Consider the following 20,158-nt stretch of genomic DNA (forward strand, 5'->3'; position numbering starts at 1 on the left):
AAGGTTCTTTGCAAACCCACGGGTTTTTATCAGAGATTTGTTCACGAGGCAATTCAGATCTACAAGCACAGACACAATTTCAACCGAGAAGATGGTTTCAAATTAAGCAACCATTGGAAAGATGTTCTAAATCGAACCAAACACTAAACTAATTTCAATGGTACAGTATATTTTTTCAAGTAGTGATACCCCATACTTTCGCAGCATCCCTTCTCTTCCCTTTTCACACCTCCCCCCCTCGCCGACCTGCACATGTTCACCTTTCATCATGTACATATGTAGTAGTAGCTACTACATATGTACTACTACATACGTACATATGTAGTAGTAGCTACTACATATGTACAGTGAGGGAAAAAAGTATTTTATCCCCTGCTGATTTTGTACGTTTGCCCACTGACAAAGAAATGATCAGTCTATAATTTTAATGGTAGGTTTATTTGAACAGTGAGAGACAGAATAACAACAACAGAATCCAGAAAAAACGCATGTCAAAAATGCTATAAATTGATTTGCATTTTAATGAGAGAAATAAGTATTTGACCCCTCTCAGTCAGAAAGATTTCTGGCTCCCAGGTGTCTTTCATATAGGTAACGAGCTGAGATTAGGAGCACACTCTTAAAGGGAGTGCTCTTAATCTCAGCTTGTTACCTGTATAAAAGATACCTGTCCACAGAAGCAATTAATCAGATTCGAAACTCTCCACCATGGCCAAGACCAAAGAGCTCTCCAAGGATGTCAGGGACAAGATTGTAGACCTACACAAGGCTGGAATGGGCTACAAGACAATTGCTAAGCAGCTTGGTGAGAAGGTGACAACAGTCGGTGCGATTATTCGCAAATGGAAGAAACACAAAAGAACTGTCAATCTCCCTCGGCCTGGGGCTCCATGCAAGATTTCACCTCGTGGAGTTGCAATGATCATGAGAACGGTGAAGAATCAGCCCAGAACTACACGGGAGGATCTTGTCAATGATATCAAGGCAGCTGGGACCATAGTTACCAAGAAAACAATTGGTAACACACTACGCCGTGAAGGACTGAAATCCTGCAGCGCCCGCAAGGTCCCCCTGCTCAAGAAAGCACATATACATGCCCGTCGGAAGTTTGCCAATTAACATCTGAATGATTCAGAGGACAACTGGGTGAAAATTGTTGTGGTCAGATGAGACCAAAATGGAGCTCTTTGGCATCAACTCAACTTGCCGTGTTTGGAGGAGGAGGAATGCTGCCTATGACCCCAAGAACACCATCCCCACCGGCAGCAAAGGAGTGGCTCAAGAAGAAGCACATTAAGGTCCTGGAGTGGCCTAGCCAGTCTCCAGACCTTAATCCCATAGAAAATCTGTGGAGGGAGCTGAAGGTTCGAGTTGCCAAACGTCAGCCTCAAAACCTTAATGACTTGGAGAAGATCTGCAAAGAGGAGTGGGACAAAATCCCTCCTGAGATGTGTGCAAACCTGGTGGCCAACTACAAGAAACGTCTGACCTCTGTGATTGCCAACAAGGGTTTTGCCACCAAGTACTAAGTCATGTTTTGCAGAGGGGTCAAATACTTATTTCCCTCATTAAAATGCAAATCAATTTATAACATTTTTTACATGCGTTTTTCTGGATTTTTGTTGTTGTTATTCTGTCTCTCACTGTTCAAATAAACCTAACATTAAAATTATAGACTGATCATTTATTTGTCAGTGGGCAAACGTACAAAATCAGTAGGGGATCAAATACTTTTTTCCCTCACTGTAGTAGCTACGGGCCCTGCACTTTCAAGAGCCCCGCGCTAAATGCTTTTAAGCCACCAATTCCGGTTCAGTGATTCTGCACTTGCTCTATTACTATAGTACTATACCGCCTTCAACTTTTATGAACGACTGCGTGTTTAAGGTTAGCGATTTGTCGTATTATCTGGCTTTATAGCAAATGAAAAAATTACAATGACCTTACTATGCAAGTGTAGTGACGGTATATCCGCCACTAGGGGGATAGAGCGCGCAACAGGATAAAAGGGGAGCGCCGAGATGATCGAGGGTCCATTGAGTAACGTTCAGTGGGTCGGGTCACGTGGTCGGATCGTGGAGCCTCGTGTATAGGGGGTCACGTCGTTACAAGGACGTCGACACCAATTATAGAACCAGCTCCTTAAAGGTCCTGATAAAGGAAGTGTTAATAAACGGATTGCCTCCAACCACGTAGTGTGCACCTTCATTTAAGAGCACTACAAAAGTAAAAAAATGCGTGTTTTAATATTTGTGTTTTTTTATATATATTTAGGGACCCTTTATAACAACAATACGCTACAGGCTTGATCGCGTGAACAAAACTCGCCAATTAGTTTATACGACGGTGTTGTCGGAGAGTAAATCCGCAGCGGCAGTGTCTGAACTACTCAAAATTGTAAATGTTGTGGATTTACTCTGCAACTCACATGGCGGGCTGAAGTAGTCACTAATCGGCGCGTTTTGTTCACGTGACAAACCTCATTGGCTGTGTCGGGTGGTGGAGGGTTAACGACACAACACTTATACTTACGCGATCAAACTAAAAAAAAAACTTTAATCTGCATGATATTGGTCGCGAAAGCCCACGTGTTAAACCGTTTCCATTCAATCTAGATTTGAAGCTTTCGTGACTGCAGGAATCCATACTCTTTGGTTCTTTCGGTAAAGTCACGTGGGTAGAAAATAAAACAAAATAAATCACGACGTTTCGGGTGCAACACAAGAGTCCGTCATCAGCAACACAAGCGCCCGAAACGTGATTTATTTTGTTTTATTTTATACCCACGTGACTTTACCGAAAGAACCACAATCCAGCATTCAAGGGTTAAAGTTAATGCATTTTGGCGGGGAGAGTGCCAGTAGGGATGGGACCATCGCATCAACGCGTTACATTTTGGATGTATCGGAACCGAAACGTCGATGTCGCCGCATCGATGTATCGACATTTAAGTGTCATCCTCGTCGTTCTATTCCCGATCCCGAGTGGGCGGGAAGTCCCTATACCCCTTGATGCCCTGCGAGCCCACACAATCCGCGAAGGCAGGGGTATAGGGACTTCCCGTCCACCACGACCCTGCAAATGACCCGTGCACATTCGGAGAAGTTGCTTCCGAGGAGCCGCCACCGAACACCGCCACCCACCATCTCGACCACAGTACAACAGCCTCGCTCTTTCCCCTCTTACCGTCTTCCACCCCGTCAAAAGAACAGAGGTATAAAGGGCCGTCCATAAATGACGTCACTTGATTTTGGACGATTTTTGACCCCCCTCCCCACCCTCCCGTCGTGACACGGCGTCACAAAAAGTCAGACCCCCACCCCCTCAACTATGACGTCACAAAGCTCTGCCCCCCCCCACTCCCAAAGTATTGTCATTGTAGTGCGTATTTAATGTGGCGCTGCACTCTGATGTTGTAGGAGAAAACATGTATTAAAAGGATATTTAATTAAGTAGAACGTATTCTTGGTTCTTTCGGTAAAGTCACGTAGAAGGGAAACAATAAAATAATAAAAATGTAAAAAATAAAATTCTCACGACGTCTCGACTGCAACACAAGCAATCATCAGGTGTGAAAACCACAGCAAAAAAATCATCATCAGGTGTAAAAACCACAGCTAGAAAATGTTCTTTCTTGCTGTGGTTTTCACACCTGATGATGATTGCTGATAATTGTATTGTTTTATATTTTTATTATTTTATTGTTTCCCTTCTACGTGACTTTACCGAAAGAACCAAGCATATGAATCCTTGCAGTCACGAAAGCTTTAAATAAAAATTGAAGTATATTTATTTAAAGTTGCGCGTTTTGATGTGACGTCACACTTCTCAAACGCCCCACCCCCGCCTCGTCACACATCGTCACAAATGTCTGACCCCCCCCCCAGCTGCGTGACGTCATTTATGGACCGCCCCTAATGACGTCTTTGCTGGAGAGGTTGTTGACCGGCGCAGCGCGGTTGGTGCAGCAGCAGTAGCCCAGGCGACGCCCATGCGATTTGTTGTGAACCCAGCCCCGGAGGCCATCTTACGTAGGGGAGAGAGGGGGAGGGGATAGGAGGGGACAGCCACACCCCCCACTGTAAGTACAGGGGGGGGGTTGGGGGGAGGGGGAGATGGCGGGGGTTGGGGGAATTGGGGGGGGAGGGGGGATTGGGGGAGGGGGCGTTGTGGGGAGGCAAGCCGCGAGCGCGACGTCATCGCGCCGCTGTTCGCTAACGACTCCCCGTCACCTTACGTAAGATGGCCGCCGGTGTAGTGGGGGCGCGTGGTGACGTGGGCGCGGGGGCGGTGTGGGTGGGGGGCCGTGCCTGAGCCCAGTTGGTGACTGGGGCGCGATCCCGCTGCCGAACGTTAGCGGGTGTCGATTTCTTTTTTTAAATTAACTTCTTTCGGGGGTCGTTTTTGTCGTTGTCCGATTTTAATATACGTATAAAAAACCACGAACAAAAAACCTCCACGCCGATTAAAATTAAAACTAATGTCGGCGCTAGAGCGAGGCGGCCGCAAGAATGACGAAACGCGCAGCTAGCAGGAAGCGTAAGCACTGCGCCGACGAGCAGGTGAGGCCTACGGGGGCCTACGGGGGGCCTACGGGGGCCTACGGGGGGCCCACGGGGGCCTACGGGCGGGCCTACAGGGGGCCTACGGAGGGCCTACGGGGGTCCTGCGCAAGCCTACGGGGGGGGGCTTACGCGGGCCTACGGGGGAGCCTACGGGCGGGCCTACAGGGGGCCTACGGAGGGCCTACTCGGGTCCTACGTAGGACTATGGGGGGCGGGGGGGCCTGCGCCGGCCTACGGGGGTCCTGTCAAGGGCCTACGGGGGGACGGGGGGGGGGCCTTACGCGGGCCTACGGAGGTCCTACGGTGGTTCTGCGCGGGCCTACGGAGGGCCTACGGGGGCCTTACGCGGGCCTACGGCGGGCCGCGGTTTTCACGGCCTAACGCGCGAACGCCGCCGGCTCGCGCCTCGCGAAAGTTCTCGCCAACGGGGCCCGTGGCGGCGGCGATTTGGTGACCCGCCCGAACGGTCGAATGCCCGGGCCGCAACGGCCACTGCCTGCGAACGCGTTAGCACCACGTTGGCACCACGTTGGCAGTACGAACGCGTTAGCACTCGCGTTACCACTCGCGTTAGCACCGCGTTAACACCACGAACGCGTTAGCACTCGCGTTAGTACCACGTTAGCAGTACGAACGCGTTACCACTCGCGTTAGCACCGCGTTACCACTCGCGTTAGCAGCACGAACGCGTTACCACTCGCGTTAGCACCGCGTTAGCAGTACGAACGCCTTGCTCGTGTTAGCACTGCTGGGGCTAGTAACGCGTTAGCAGTACGAACGCCTTGCTCGCGTTAGCACTGCTGGGGCTAGTAACGCGTTAGCAGTACGAACGCGTTACCACTCGCGTTAGCACCGCTGAGGCTAGCAACGCGTTAGCAGTACGAACGCCTTGCTCGTGTTAGCACCGCCGACCCTGTGCTCCTATAATGTTCACTATTGATGTGAAGCTTTCGTGACTGCAGGAATCCATACTCTTTGGTTCTTTCGGTAAAGTCACGTAGGTAGAAAAATAATAATAATAATAGATCACGACGTTTCGATCGCAACACAAGCAACCGTCATCAGGTGTGAAAGAAACAAAAAAAACAGCAGCAGGAGGAGGAGGCGCAGCCCTGCAATTGCCGCTGTCGGCGGTAAGGGGTCGGTCCCCTCCACCACATGGAGCGATCTCCGTATCTGTCAACCCCCTTAGAAGTGCTCTACTTATTACAGACCAATTTAGACCTCATTGGTCATCCCGTGCCATTGTACGTCTCAACGTTCATCCTATGAAGCCCCATCACAAGAAAAAAAACAGACGCAATTATTTTTTACACGCTTTAATTGGACTCTGTTGTATCCTCAAATCTTGTAACTCAATTTAAACCCGCTTCCCAATGTGATATCGACTGCAAACTTGGTATACTTATGTCATATTGATGACAATACTATATTCCATCATAAAAAATAAAATATATTTTTAAACATTATTTTTTATATGTTAGATGTTTCGGCTTGGGTCTAATTGTCCACGGTCAACTGACGTTGGCTGTAATTGACCCACGGTCCCCCTTACGTTGTGGAAAGCTTCGGGGCCACTTCATGGAGTCTTGGAGTTTTTTTCCATTACTAGTACGGTACATTTCATTAAAGCGTGTTTTTTAAAAAAAGTTTTTATTTTTAAATATTACTTATTTTTGCTAGTATTGAAACGGCTGTACGCCGTATGGATCTGAACTAAATTTCCCTGTATAAGAATACGGGGTTAACCGTATGGGTTGACAGCTATGGAGCTCTGTAGAGCAGAGGGTTATTTGGCCTACTCTTCCACGCTGGGCATTTATAAACACTCGTTTTGCTGAGAAACATCTCGGGATATAGAGAACCACAGATAAATTGTTGGTTCTCACTCACCGCCTGATGACAGCTGCTCAAATTGTCTGTGGTTCGTCGGCGATGTCATTTTGCATGAATGTCCGCGATATAAAATTCATAATTGGAGATTAAATTAAATTAATCATTGTACTGCTTGGAAGAGGTTAACCATTACTGTATGGTACCATAATTCGGCACTGTCGTGTAAAAGTGATAGATTCTTATGCTCATGGTATACGCATTTTTTTGGGTTTTTCGGTAAAGTCACGTAGAAGGGAAACAATAAAATAATGCAAATATAAAACAATAAAATTCTCACGACGTTTCGACTGCAACGCAAGCAATATTATTTTATTGCTTCCCTTCAACGTGGTGACTACCGAATGAACCAAGAATATGAATCCCTGCAGTCACGAAAGCTTTAAATCAAAACATCTCATTCTCGATCAAATCATCTCAAACTCTCCTGGCTTCGACATTCCTCCTCGGAGACACCGGTCTGCTCACCATCAATCGCCAAACAACATCGACGTCGATTTATAACCTTTGCTGCTGTTCCGAAAACCAGTCGCTTATCTCTCTACGACATGCCACACAAAACAAAAGGATGAACCGTAAGATTACATTTGTAATTTCGTTTTAAAAAAAAAATTGACAAATCCTCTCGAGATGTGATGTTTGTCGTGTGGACGCTATAAATATATTAAAATCGCAACCGTTGTCCTCTTCGCCGGAGTGCAGTCTTGCTCGGAGGAGTTGTGCCCGAAGCGGTCACGCGTGCGGAGGCCACCCACTTCGCTTGTGAGCTTTGTGGAGAGTCGCCAGGCCGGCTCGGCCAGCGGCCACTCTGGCGGCGGTGGAGTTGGCAACGGGCTGGGCGGCTACACGGCCCAACGCCTGCCGTACCTCCTGCGCGAGCGTGAGTACAGCCTGGGCTCCCTCAACAAGGTGTTCGCTTCGCAGTGGCTCAGCCATCGGCAGGTGGTGTGCGGAACCAAGTGCAACACGGTGAGGCCCGCGGGGTGGCGCTTGGTGTGAGGCTTCGTCTTTGCGGCCGTCTGTCCTTTTGCGTTGTGCGTGTGTCTCGAGGTCTGGTCCGTATGTAAGACTTGACTGTTCAGCTGTCCATACCTGCAACCCCTTATCGGATGCAGACCTTATTGGTCGCCCCCGTGCCCTTATACATCTCAACGTTCATCCTACAAAGTCCAGTTGCACGGGAGAAACGCAAACAAATAGACACTTTTTAATTTTTTTACTCGTATTGAAACGTCTGTACGCCGTATGGACCGGAAAACTCAATTTCCCTGTACATGAATACAGGTAAACCGTGATGGGTTGACAAGTATGGCTGTCTGTTCATGTATATGGCTCTCTTAATTCTCTGGCCATATGTACAACTGTCCATCAAAGTTTGTCCGTCTGTCCATTTGTCTTTAACAGCAATGACAATTTATATTTATGTCACATCTAAATATAATTGCATCTCAAGACGCTGGACAGAAACAGGATAAACATATATATACTTCATTGAGGAATTAAGAAATTAAGAGTTCTTGCACCACAACAGCTCCAGGGGGAGTCCCATAACGACAACGTGTCTGTCGTTAGTGATGACGCAGTTGGAACATCATAAACGTAGACATGTATTGTTTTATATTTTTATTATTTTATTGTTTCCCTTCTACGTGACTTTACCGAAAAAAACCAATAATATGTAGACAGAAGTTTGAATTTAAACTAAATGAGAATATGTATTTATCCTGGAGGAATCCGATGAGCTTATAAAGCTCTCTTTCACAGATATCCAGTAAAATGTAAATGTGGCCATTGTGCTCGCGGGCTTCGGTGCACGGCAGCTCTTTGTGCTGGACCTGGTGACGGGACGCCTCACCAAGATCCCGACGCTGCGCGATGGCGGCGCCGGTGTTGGGGGCGCCGCTGGAATCGGCGGCGCTGCCGTGGGTGGAGGAGGAGGAGGAGGAGTTGGCGCTGAACCGGAGCACCCGGGCTGCGGGATTCACGCGATCGAGATCAACCCGTCTCGCACGCTGCTCGCGACGGGCGGCGCTAACCCCAACAGCCTCGCCGTGTACCGCCTGCCCACGCTGGACCCCGTGTGCGTCGGAGACGTGAGTGAGACGGGCCGGCCGGGTTAGCCGGGCGTGACGGTCGTGGTGGTTGTTGGGGCCAGGGTTTCAGTAAGGGTTGGCGCAGCTTACGTGAGCGGGCATTGTAAGTCTCATCACCTGCCTGCGTCGCAGTTTGATTCGAGTTAGTTTGCCTGTGAAATCAAAATGGAAATTATTATTTGAGTTGCTTAGAAAAATACTCTGCCCTCGGATAATGGACACTTTGGATCCATTTTTTTTATATATATTGTCTCAAATTTACCACCTCAGTAAAACACATTTGCACAGTTTGGTTCACCACATTAGCCTAAATTGATATGCATATTTTATGCATACCATTGGAAAGCCTATTGAGATGTATTGGTAATAAATGACATGGAGGGAGATTTATGCCAAAATCTGACCCTCACTATCGTTCTCGTGATGGTGGTCATCATTGTATTCATTATTCCACCATCATCTTGTCATCGTTATTTTCATGGTGATTATTATTTCCGTCATTGTAATCATCGTCGCATGGCATGTAGGTTTACAGCCAAGAGTCAAACCCCTCCCCATTGACACATGCCTGTTCTTTGTATGAATTTTGAAATGGGCTTGTGTCACGTGCTGGGCTATTGTAAATGCGAGAGGGGATAAGCAGTGGAGAGGATAATTTGAACCATGGGGTCAATGATAAGAATTTTTGTTACATATAATTAAGACCTTGTTCGCATAAACTACAAATCGTGAGGCTCCAAACGACTCCCCGTTCACCCCGAGTTGTGTGGTGGACCTCACAGTGCGCACACACACACTGTGCGCCATCACCCCTGCTGTGTTGACCTTGCAGCGTAACCTTTCTCGTAGTGGTAACGCGAGCAGCTCTGTTTTGGCTTCATGAGTTTCCGGCATGAACGTTGATGTCAAGGAATCCTTCTGTCTCATTCTGCAAACCTCGGGCAATTACACCGATCCCTGATCATCCTCAAGCTGCCTTAGTTTGGCTCTGTCACTGATTAATTTGAATTGTGCTTCGGCGATCCGCTGTTTTGGATCGCGCGGCCACGATCCCACTCCCGTGGCTCGTCTCAAATTTCCTCGTTCCGCACATCGGCCTGCTAAAATGTTGGTGGCGGGTCGAAGCATTTTTGCCAAATGGAAGCGTGGCCGTAAGGATACCCACCGGACGCCCGCGAGAGGTCCTGTGACGTCGCAGGCCCAGCGTATTAATAAACATTTTCCGTTGTCCTGTGGGGGCCAGGGTGGACACAAGGACTGGATCTTCTCCATCGCCTGGGTCAGCGACAGCTTCGTTGTCACAGGTCGGTCGTTTGGGTCCAGCCCGCACATGTCAAACGTTACGCTTGCGCCCCGCGGCCGGAGCAGTTTCCTGACTATTTGAAGCGCTTGTTGATGCGGTGCAGTGTGACGCTGCATAGCGTGGCGTAGCACAGTGTATCGCAGCGTGGTGTGATGTAGCGTGATATCACGCAGTCATGATGTGGTGCGTTCCGGGGTGGCTTAGTGCGTGGTGCAACATTGTGGCGTAGCGTGGCATGGTGTGCTGTAGCATGGGGCAGTTTAGTGTGGTATAGTGTGGTGGTGTGGTGTGATGGTCTTAAACTGGCAAGGTATTGCAAGACATTGTGCACCGGTGCGTTCATGATACTGATGTTGTTTGGCATGATGCATGTGGCTTGGAGTGCTGTGGTTTGCTTATGTTTCAGTGAGTGGTGTAACACATCATGGGGGTTGTTGTGGCTTGGTTAGATAATGATTGCTGTAACATTGCGTTGTAATGTTGTGTTGTGACTTTGTGGGCTTTGGACTGCTTGTTTGATTGGATGGTGCGGCCTCTTGCGGAGTATTGTGGTAGTGTGCCTTGGTGTGATGATATGTACTGCAGCGATGTGTCGTGGTGTGACAACGCGCGTGTTGGTGTGGCCTATCTTGCCGTGGATTGTCGCGGCCGTGGCTTGCTACGTTGCTGCTTATCGCATAGTGCCGGTGGGGCGCCGATGGCGTACGTGCGGCGCATTGCGGCGGATCGCGTTTTCACACCGACGCTGTCATTGGCGTGGTGATATCCGCGTTTCACCCTTAACGCGTGGCCGGCCCGGCGTGGCGGCGCAGGCTCGCGAGACGGCTCCATGGGCCTGTGGGAGGTTGGCGACGAGGCGCTGGCGGCAGCGTCGGCGAAGGCGGCGGCGGAGGAGGAGGAGCAGTCCGTCCCCGGCTACTGCCACGTGGGCCCTCGCGCCCTAGAGGACATCCCAGCTCACTACATCAACCCCTTCACGTGCAAAGTGCGCGCCCTCGCCTTCAATTGCAGCCAGCAGGTACGGCTGGCCCCCAAGCCACTGTCCGCGTGGCAGCTGGCACGCAGGCCCGCCGGCACGCACGCCCGCAAGCTAGCCCTTCGCCTGTATCAAGGTATTGTTGGCCCCACCTTGGAAAACACTGGGAACAAGGTGGTCTTCATGGTCGCGCTCCGATGTGTTTTCGGGTTGCGTTAGGTACGACGTCCGACAGTTCAGTTGCCTGAAAATGCTTCAAAACACGTGGAGCAAAACATTGAACATCGTGCCGAACAGCAGATCGTAGAGCTGTACGGCGTGACCGTGAAAGCCTGCGCATTTTAGCCGTCGGTAAAGTCACGTGGCTTTACCGAATAAAACCAAAGAGTATGAATCCTTGCAGTCACGAAAGCTTCAAATCTAGAATTTTTGTCGTCGCCAGTCATGATCGACCCACTGCTGAATGAAGGTCTCCCCATTGTCACGATCTCTCGCGGTCCCACGATGCAGCAATCCCTTGTATCCTGGAGTTTGGGAACCTTTCCTTGGGACTAATGTCTCACAACTCTTTCCTTCGCACAATGTCACAAGCTTTCGTGAAGTTGTGCTCATGGTAATGCGGTGATTGATTTCACGATAATTGAGAGTCCTGGGCAAGACCAAAACTCTTGGGTGTCCAAGAACCATCTGGTTCTTTCTGTAAAGTCACGTAGGTAGAAAAATAATAGATCACGACGTTTCGATCGCAATACAAGCAATCGTCATCAGGTGGGACAACCACAGCGAGAAGCAACTGCTGAAGTAGACGAGAGATCTGCCGTGGCACGAGGTTATAGAGGCCTCGGCAGTGGGGGGGGGGGGGAGAGAAGAGGGGAGGAGGCGGAGCAGAAAGTTGACCCCGCAGCAGCACCCGGGTCACTGGAGTGAAGTGGACCACCGCAGCAGCACTGGAGAGGTCGGCTGGCGGGGGGGAGAGAGAAGGGGGGGGGGGGGGGAGAAGGCGGGGTGTCGTTCGCTCGAGTCAAAAAAGCAAATTTTATTTTATTTGCTCTTCGATTGGTTATGAAGGTTTGATCACGCAATTGGCGTTGGCGTCCGTGAGAATTTGATTGCCGTTTCTAAAGGATGTTACGGTACACTCGGGGGAGAGGAGGGGAGAAGGGGGGGCTTGATTTACAACACGGCAACTCGCTCATCGCTCTCAGAAGAGAGGACGACTTGGGGGCGCGAGGATCCACAGACAAGCAATGAGCCGGCGCCACCAACAATTTCCCCACGCTCTGCGGTCCTCTTGTGTAGTCAGCTGTTAGCCTGGCCTGTCGGCATCAACACCAGCAGCAACGCCACGACACGAATCTCATTCAGCAGATGAGCAGCCACTCTTGGCCACGCGTTGCGGCCGAAGCTTCCCGCTCAAGGGCTGGGCTCTCATCATACCGGCGCACAGGAAAATGCTGCTGCTGCTGCTGTCGCTAGCCGTTGGTCATCGTTTGCGATGGACAGCCGAAGAAAATAGAAGGGAAGGTGTCATCGGCCAATCAATGAGTATATGCGGGAGGACACCGGAGCATCCGGAGAAAATCCACGCGTGGAAGGAGGGGAAACGCTTGTTCTCATGCGGACGGAAAAGCTGGAGTCCGCATTTTTGCCGGGGGCCGCCTTCTCCCTAGCAGGTCGATGTGTGGACACCTCTTCGACGCCCACGGAAAGGGAGTTTTTCGCAACGTCTGTGCGGCAATCAACGCACAGACGTTGCGATTAAAAGTCGACGTCGAGAGTTTTCACTTGTCCCCCAACTCGCGCACACATTGAGGTGGCCGCTATGAATTCACCTGTGTGTGGGGGGGGGGGTTGTTTTTTTTGGCTAATGCGCTCAAGCGGGTCTGAAAATAAATAGCCGATTTCCTGCTCATGAGCGCGCTTGTGTTTTTTTTTCTTTAAAGGAGCTTGGAGCGGTCTCGCTGGACGGGTATTTTCACTTGTGGAAGACCGAAAACAGCCTGGACAAGGTGAGAGCGGCGCCGCTTGGAACGCCGCTCATTGTCAAGTGGCGGCTGAGCGGCCGTCCGTGTTGAGGCGGTGGAGGCTTCCGTGTGCGCGAATCGCAGGGGCGGTGGTGTGCACTGTGGCGGCCGGTGGTTTTTGTTTTCAAGGGTTCTTTTGGTTCCATGTGCAAGGTTTAAGGAACGTGTCTAATGCGTGTGTGTGTGTGTGACCTGCCGTGACACAGTCGCGTCTCCAGGCCGAAGAGACTACGAATCCCTGGGATAGTCACTCGGTGAAAACGGCTCGTGCGCCAGGGCCAGATAGATCGTTACATCGCGCGTGCGCTGGCTTTGGGGAGTTCATCTGAAAGTGGATAAAGCACGGCCGACAACGATGATAATGCTAAGTTTTGACACGTGGGCTTTCGCGACCAATATTATTCATAATGAAGGTGCCTTGGCTTGAGACAAACAGGTGGGTCTGCGTGCTCTCACCGCCTCTCCCGGCCCAGTAGTGGATCGATGACGGCTGACGATGATGCTCGCTTGGTTTAGAGATGAGCAGGCGGCGGTGGGGGTGTATCCCCCCCACCGCCACGTGCTCACTGCGCCCCCCTGCCCCGCCGGTCTCCCCCCCCCACCCCCACAGATCATGTCGCGGAAGCTGGCGCACTGCCGAGAGAACGTGTGCCTGGCGTACGGGCACGAGTGGTCGGTGTACGCCGTGGGCTCGCAATCGCACGTGTCGCTGCTCGATCCGCGCACCACCCAGGGCCCGCGCTCCGTCAACTCGCGCGAGAAGGGCAGCGGTGAGTCGCCGTGCCCGGCGGTGGTGTTGGTGGTTGTCGTGGCCGTCGCGATATGGGGAGCGATAGTGTTGGCGGTAAGTGCGCCGCGGTCTGAAGCCGGCGACCTCCGAGTTCAATTCGCGCTCGCAACCAGTGACAGTGGCTTCAAATGAATACCTGGTGCGGTTTGTAAACATCGGCGCTGGGGGAGACAATGGCGGCCAAAGTGTGGAGTTGGCCACCCAACACCACCCCGAGTGCCGTGCCAGCCTTCGTAAGTGCTCGCACGCAACACTTGCTCCAACAGTCGGTTCAAGGCTATGCATGGGATCTTTTGCCTTTGCGCTGGTAGCAGCGACGGTGGCGGTGGTGCCGATGGTAGCGGCAGTGGTGGGCGGCAGTCGGTGGCCGTGGTGGGAGTGGAGGTGGTAATGACGGTGGTGGCCACTCTGCGGGACTTTGCTGCCCTACCCCCTACGCCGCCCCGCACCGTATCCCCCCCCCCCCCCCCCCCCCCTCCGGTGGGAGCGGTCTCGCGTCGGGACGTGCCGTCGACTCGAATCCTGATTGCAGCCGTGTGGCGCCCCGTGCCCACCGGCCCGCCGGACCGCCGTTCCCGCAGGCATCCGGTCGGTGAGCTTCTACGAGCACGTCATCACGGTGGGCACGGGGCAGGGCTCCGTGCTCTTCTACGACATCCGCGCGCAGAAGTTCCTGGAGCGGGCGGCGTCTGGGGGCGAGGGCAGCGCCCGCGGCAGCAAGGAGTTGAAGCCCAAGTACTGCGACGTGCTCAAGCTGTCGACGGCGCGTGGCTGGCTGGTACGCCCGCCGGTGCTGCGTGCTCGGGTTTATTGTTTTATTCGCGATTGCGGAGCGGGGCGGTGACCCCCCCCCCCCCCCGAGCTCCAAAAACTATTACGCCAAATTTTTATTTCACCAGGTAAGGCCGCACCGATGCTACGGGGGGAGCCCTTTATCAGAAGTGGCTCGTCATCATTTGGAAAGTCATAGCAGCCAAATACTCTGAGTGCACATTGATTATTGATGTTGAAGGGAGAAAAATCCGCGCAACCATCGGGAGAACGTACAAACTCCAAATGTACAGGCCTCCTGTATACCCGGCGAGGTAATTAACATCTCGCCCACTGCGGCGCCCGGAGTGACGATGCAGCATTCCGTCCAGCTCCAGGGCACCCGCCGATTTCGCCGCTCCGTCTCTGTGGTGGATGTCCTCCCTCCCGTTTCCACCTCTGGGCACGACTCCCGTCATCATCAAAGTTCAACGCATGATGCAGCAGTAGATCGGAATGAAGAGCATTCCGATCTACTGCACACGCACGATTCGTGGACCTAAGGTCGATGTATTCTCGTGCGTGCTTGGGCGTTCTCCCCGCACCATGTCCTCTCCATTAGCTCCCCCGGCTGATACAGTAACCCACGCTCTTGCCGCTGTCCCCACCCCGTGCCGCCCGCACGCAAGCAGAACCACGACGACACGTGGCGCGACTACTTCTCCGACATGGACCACTTCCCCAACGCGGCGTACACGCACTGCTACGACGCGTCAGGCACCAAGCTCTTCGTGGCGGGCGGCCCACTGCCCTCTGGGCTGCACGGCAACTACGCCGGCCTGTGGGACTGAGCGCCGATGGGCGGCGCTGGATTCGCCGGCTCACGGCGCTCCGCCGCGGGGCGAGCGGGCGCTCGCCCGGCCGCCCCGCTCGGCGCCGCCAACAGGCGCCGACCGCTTCGCCCGCAGCGCCCGCCGGCGTCTTGCTTGTGCCACGCACAGCAACAGCAACAACAAGAAGCGCGGTCGTAGGGATTCTTTTTGCGTTTTTACGAAACCGCCACGGTAAGGCGCTTAGCCCTGACCCGCGCTGTGCGGTACGCCGAACTCGCTGGCGCCCCCCCCCCCCCCGCCACCGGGCGATGGGGGAATTATTTAATTGCTGGCACCGCTCTCGCTTTGCGGGACGGCGGAGTGAGCGAGTCCCGGTGTCAGAATTGGTGGGGAGGGGGGGAGGAGGCCCTGGCAAAGTGGGCTTGCTCAGCGATCGCGTGCACTACTTTATACGACGTTACACGCGGGAGAGTCACAGCGGCAGGCGCGTGTTTATTTTTTTTTTGCCGGCCGTAAAAAAATTATATCGTAAGGGGGAAGCCAGATCGTCGCCTTTTAAAGTTTTGTACTCGATGTTTTCATCCTCCTGCTTGTACATAACGTGATCTTTAGTGGGTTTTTATTTTTTGGGTAAGTGACCGCCTCCAGATTTACCCAGCCGAGCCGTTGAGCGCGGCAGGACTATCGCCATAGAGTTCTATTAAAGTAATATTATTTTCCACACTTCCACGGCACGTCATTATTTTCATGGTTTTAGCGAGCGGTTTTGTCGTCTGCGTCGGAACGTCACGCTTTCCGAGCCATAATCTTTCGGTCACCGGGCGATTTGGACGTTGTCGGGATGTCCGCATAAGTAGAAAAAAAAAATGGGAAAACTGATTTCTGCTGGAAATGGTTGGCCGATTGTGGTTAAAGTGGAGCTATTATTTCTTATAAAAAATGTATAGAAAAAAATTTAAGTATAGCTCTGAAATCATGCCAAAGTGTATTTCGTTAAAAAAAACATGCTTCAGCGGTGGCTTTTCCTGTGAGGCTGGAGCGCGCTTTTCCGCGTGCTCGCTCCTGCAAAGAGGTCGCGGTCAACGCATCACCTGGCCACGCCCCCCACGCCCCACGTGCCCCACGCCCCCCACGCCCCCCATGCCCCACGCCCCACACACGCCCCCCCCACGCCCCACGCGCCCCACGCGCCCCACGCGCCCCACGCGCCCCACGCCCCACACGCCCCCCACGCCCCCCACGGGGACGATTCCGCCGTCTTGGTTGCTGCCTCCACCAGGACGCAGAAGAAGAAGAATCCTCCAGAAGGACGACGGCCAATTTCGAGTCTCTGGGCCGAACAGCCCCCTCCCACCACCACCACCACCACCACCCCGGGCACGGTGCTCGACAAACCAGGATCCTTGCTGCGCGGAGGAAAAAAGCGACGTTTCGGTGCGAAAACACGTGGCCTTGTGGTGAACAAAGCCGAAGCCCTGCTGTCGCCTAGGCCGGTTCTGTACAATTACGTTTGCAGGCGGTTCTGTGCGTCTTTGGGAGGACCTCGTCATGTCTGTGAAGCTCAGCAGGGTTGGGCTTCGTACCTTTGGTGGGATAACAACCGCGGGGCTCGCCACGTGTCGCTGGGAGACGTGTACGGCGGTGCCGGGTGTTGCCTCGTGCGATGTGTGGCGCCGGGTTTTTTTTTTGGTCTCTCCGGGCTCTCCCAGTTTCCTGCCACGCGAAGGCGAATGCTCGCCGACGGAATTGGCCAAACATTCCAGTGCGACGCCGGGGACCTCTTTGCAGTGGAGGTCTTGAGACTCGTTGTTGGACGAGGCTTCCCCGGGTGAATGATTCCAGAGGGTGGTTGGCAGGACTTTTGAGTTTCGGGGCTCGCTCGTTTGGGTAGCGAACCGGTGCAGTCGGCCCGGTGGTTTTGGGTAAAGGTGGCGCAGGATTCGTCGTCGGCAACGGGATCGCATGGGTCGCGTCATGTTACCGGCCAACAAATTGCCGCTTCTGGCACACCACATCCCAAGTGTGGACCTCTCGCTCTGGATGTGGCTCTTGGGTCATCTACCACCGTCCCAAATCTACCGACGGAAAGTCATTTTGGGTGAGGAATTCAACCGTCCATTCGCTTTTGATTCGAGCTTGACTCATTCGGGTTACCTCCGGTGAAAAGTACAGCATTCCTAACATTGTTTAAGAGCACTCGGTGGGGTTTTCGAGTTTGTATTTGGTGAGGGCAGTCAAATGGTCTACAAGGGGTGGAGGGCGGGTGAACGTGTGTGAATGAGGCTCGTTAGAATATCACGCAAATACTATTGACATGTACAGCTTGTGAAAAGTGTATTGAAATATTGCTATATTATTTGCTGCACGTGTATATAATGTATAAGTACATGCCAAGGTGCAGCCCTCAATGTCCTGCCGACACACCGCGATGCTGGTAGAAGGGCCTGCACTAGAAGGGACCTCTCAGAGAGCCCACTTTCAGTGGTTACATAATGTACAGCCCTTGGTCAATCCACTGCTGGATATGAAGGCGGTTATTTGACCATGCTTCACCGCGCTGGTCAGTGCGCGGTTAACGAAGGCGGCAAGTAGAGACGCCGGAGCGTGTACAAGCTTCACGTCTTGATTTTTTTTTATTTCACGGTGCAAGTTTGTGTCGGGCGCAGTAATTTTCACCGCGTCGTTATGGCCGTCTGAAACTCTTGTCATATAGGCACAAAGGGACCGGGTGCCCCAGCTAAATCACGGCACGCGTCCTTGCATATTGGAGGAACGTGCGCAAGGTTTACCGTCGGGGTCTCCGTGCACCCGGTCGCCTTTGTGTAAAGAGTCGCGATCTGTAAAATAAAAGTAATGCTTTTAACGTCGGCATGTCTTTGTACATTTGCCAATCCTCAAGCTAGTCTAAGCCGCTTCCACGCTCCCGTCGCTTCTCGCTGTGATGTCTTCACTCGTGTTTTTTGTTTAGGTTTTTTTCATTCTTTTTCCATAATCCTTTTACAGAGTTCTATGCATGTAATCTTCAGTTTATTATCTTCGCCTCGTTGTACGTTTCCTTTTCATGTGTATGTTTTGGTTTCACTCGGTTTGCTCTGCCTTCTATAACACAGTAACATTGCTATGCTCATTCATCCACGATTTAAAGTGGAGACATTCGTTTCATCAGTTTACGCCTTTGTGGATAACTTGAGTGGGTTCGTAATGGCCACGTCAACGCCACGCACGAAGCACTCCACCCAAATTCAAGCTCTCGCTGTGACTGGGTGTCTGAGGAATTCACTATGGCCACGTCTCATACACTTCGCCAGGAATACATAGTGTCCTGGCTTCAAGCCCTGGGGACCGAGTGTCTCATTCTGTGTTCATCATCATTAGTCGTGATGTATCCACTGCTGGATGAAGGCCTCCCCTCGCCGTTGAAATCTGTGGCCCTGCTATACCATTTTGGCTTGGGCCCGTCACCAACTTGACTTGCAAATAAAACACGTGGTAAAGGTTCCAATCAAGTTTACCGATGCAGGTGTTTAAAGTTGTCATCAAGTTTACCTGTGCAGGTGTTTACAGTTCTACACCATGTTTACCTGTGCAGATGGTTAAAGGTACAATCAAGTTTACTTGCGCAGGGGTTTCAAATTCCACACTATCTACCTCCGCAGGTGTGACAACACATTTACCTGTACTGGTTATTCAACTTTCATTGCGGGTTTTTTTTCACCTTTGCAGGTGTCTTGGAATGTACTGCAAAAGGCATTATGGCAATGGAAGAGAAGTCTATATGTTGTAAGGGGTTAGATGGTGGATGTGTAATCTGGCTTCGTACCGAGTGACCGATTTATGGCAGCAGACAACGTGAAGTGCTCACCCTGAGCTGTAAATGCTCTGATACGTGTGGCATCGTCTTTGTACCGTTCGCCCTCTGGGTGGCGTCCTCTGGTCTGACACTGGTGGTGAGGCTCGGCCAAAAAGAATGCTGTTGTGTAGGCCAATCAGTTTCAAAGACAATGCCATATATCATCAGCATGTTTGTTTGCATGTTCACCACAAGTACGTGTGGTAAATGCAGACTTGATTCTTTGCAAAAGGTATTTGGTGTTTGAACATCTCAACATTGGCAAAAAGGGTCAAACATTTACACCATTGGAACCTCCTTTGCCAGTAGCAAAATATGATAATTGTTTTTTTACCCTTTTATCTGGCAACAAAACTGACACCTTTTTTTACAAGGAGTCATGTTTGCATTGACCACAATAACTGCGGTCGGAACGCAAACAAAAAACATAACTCTGATAATGTATTGGCACTGTCCTTGAAATTGATTGGTCCACACACCCGAGACAGCTTTCCTTAGAGCCTCGTCTCACATGGTGTTGGACCAGAAGACGCCAAAAGGCGCACAACTCAAAGACAATGCACCATCAGAGTATGAGAGCTCGGTGAAGCATTCACACCATTGGAAACTCCTTTGCCAGTAGCAAAATATGATAATTGTTTTTTTACCCTTTTATCTAGCAACAAAACTGACAACTTTTTTTTACAAGGAGTCATGTTTGCATTGACCACAATACCTGCGGTCGGAATGCTGTCTCGGGTGTGGAGCAATCAATTTCAAGGACAGTGCCAATACATTATCAGAGTTATGTTTTTTTGTTTGCATTCCGACCGCAGGTATTGTGGTCAATGTAAACTTGACTCCTTGTAAAAAAAGGTGTCAGTTCTGTTACCAGATTAAAGGGTAAAAAAACAATTATCAGGGTAAAACCTATTCTGATTTTTCACACGCTAAGTGTTGCGTTTGGTGCAGCTGCGAATTGGTAAGCACACTGCACTACGAACCCAGAAACCCCATTTCGATTCCTGGCCACGGTCTAACGTTGGTGGCGAGCAATATCCAAACTGCTCCTGGACTACCTTGACCAAATCGCATTTAACCA

The 20,158-nt window shown here is 51.5% G+C and overlaps 1 protein-coding gene across 1 annotated transcript; it reads left to right on the forward strand.

The window, feature by feature from the left end:
- Positions 1 to 4,282: 4,282 nt before the first annotated feature.
- On the forward strand, positions 4,283 to 18,729 carry LOC116954972 (DDB1- and CUL4-associated factor 12). The gene is made up of 9 exons (XM_032975867.2): positions 4,283 to 4,562; positions 7,161 to 7,427; positions 8,279 to 8,551; positions 9,795 to 9,855; positions 10,667 to 10,872; positions 12,774 to 12,839; positions 13,465 to 13,624; positions 14,226 to 14,422; positions 15,087 to 18,729. The coding sequence occupies exons 1-9, from the start codon at positions 4,512 to 4,514 to the stop codon at positions 15,243 to 15,245; spliced, it is 1,440 nt and encodes a 479-aa protein (XP_032831758.2). The 5' UTR covers positions 4,283 to 4,511; the 3' UTR covers positions 15,246 to 18,729.
- The last annotated feature ends 1,429 nt before the right edge of the window (positions 18,730 to 20,158 follow it).

The sequence above is a fragment of the Petromyzon marinus genome, chromosome 57 (genome assembly GCF_048934315.1).
Source record: "Petromyzon marinus isolate PM22_M1 ecotype Great Lakes invasive population chromosome 57, UKy_Petmar_22M1.pri1.0, whole genome shotgun sequence".
NCBI classification, from domain to species: Eukaryota; Metazoa; Chordata; class Hyperoartia; order Petromyzontiformes; family Petromyzontidae; genus Petromyzon; species Petromyzon marinus.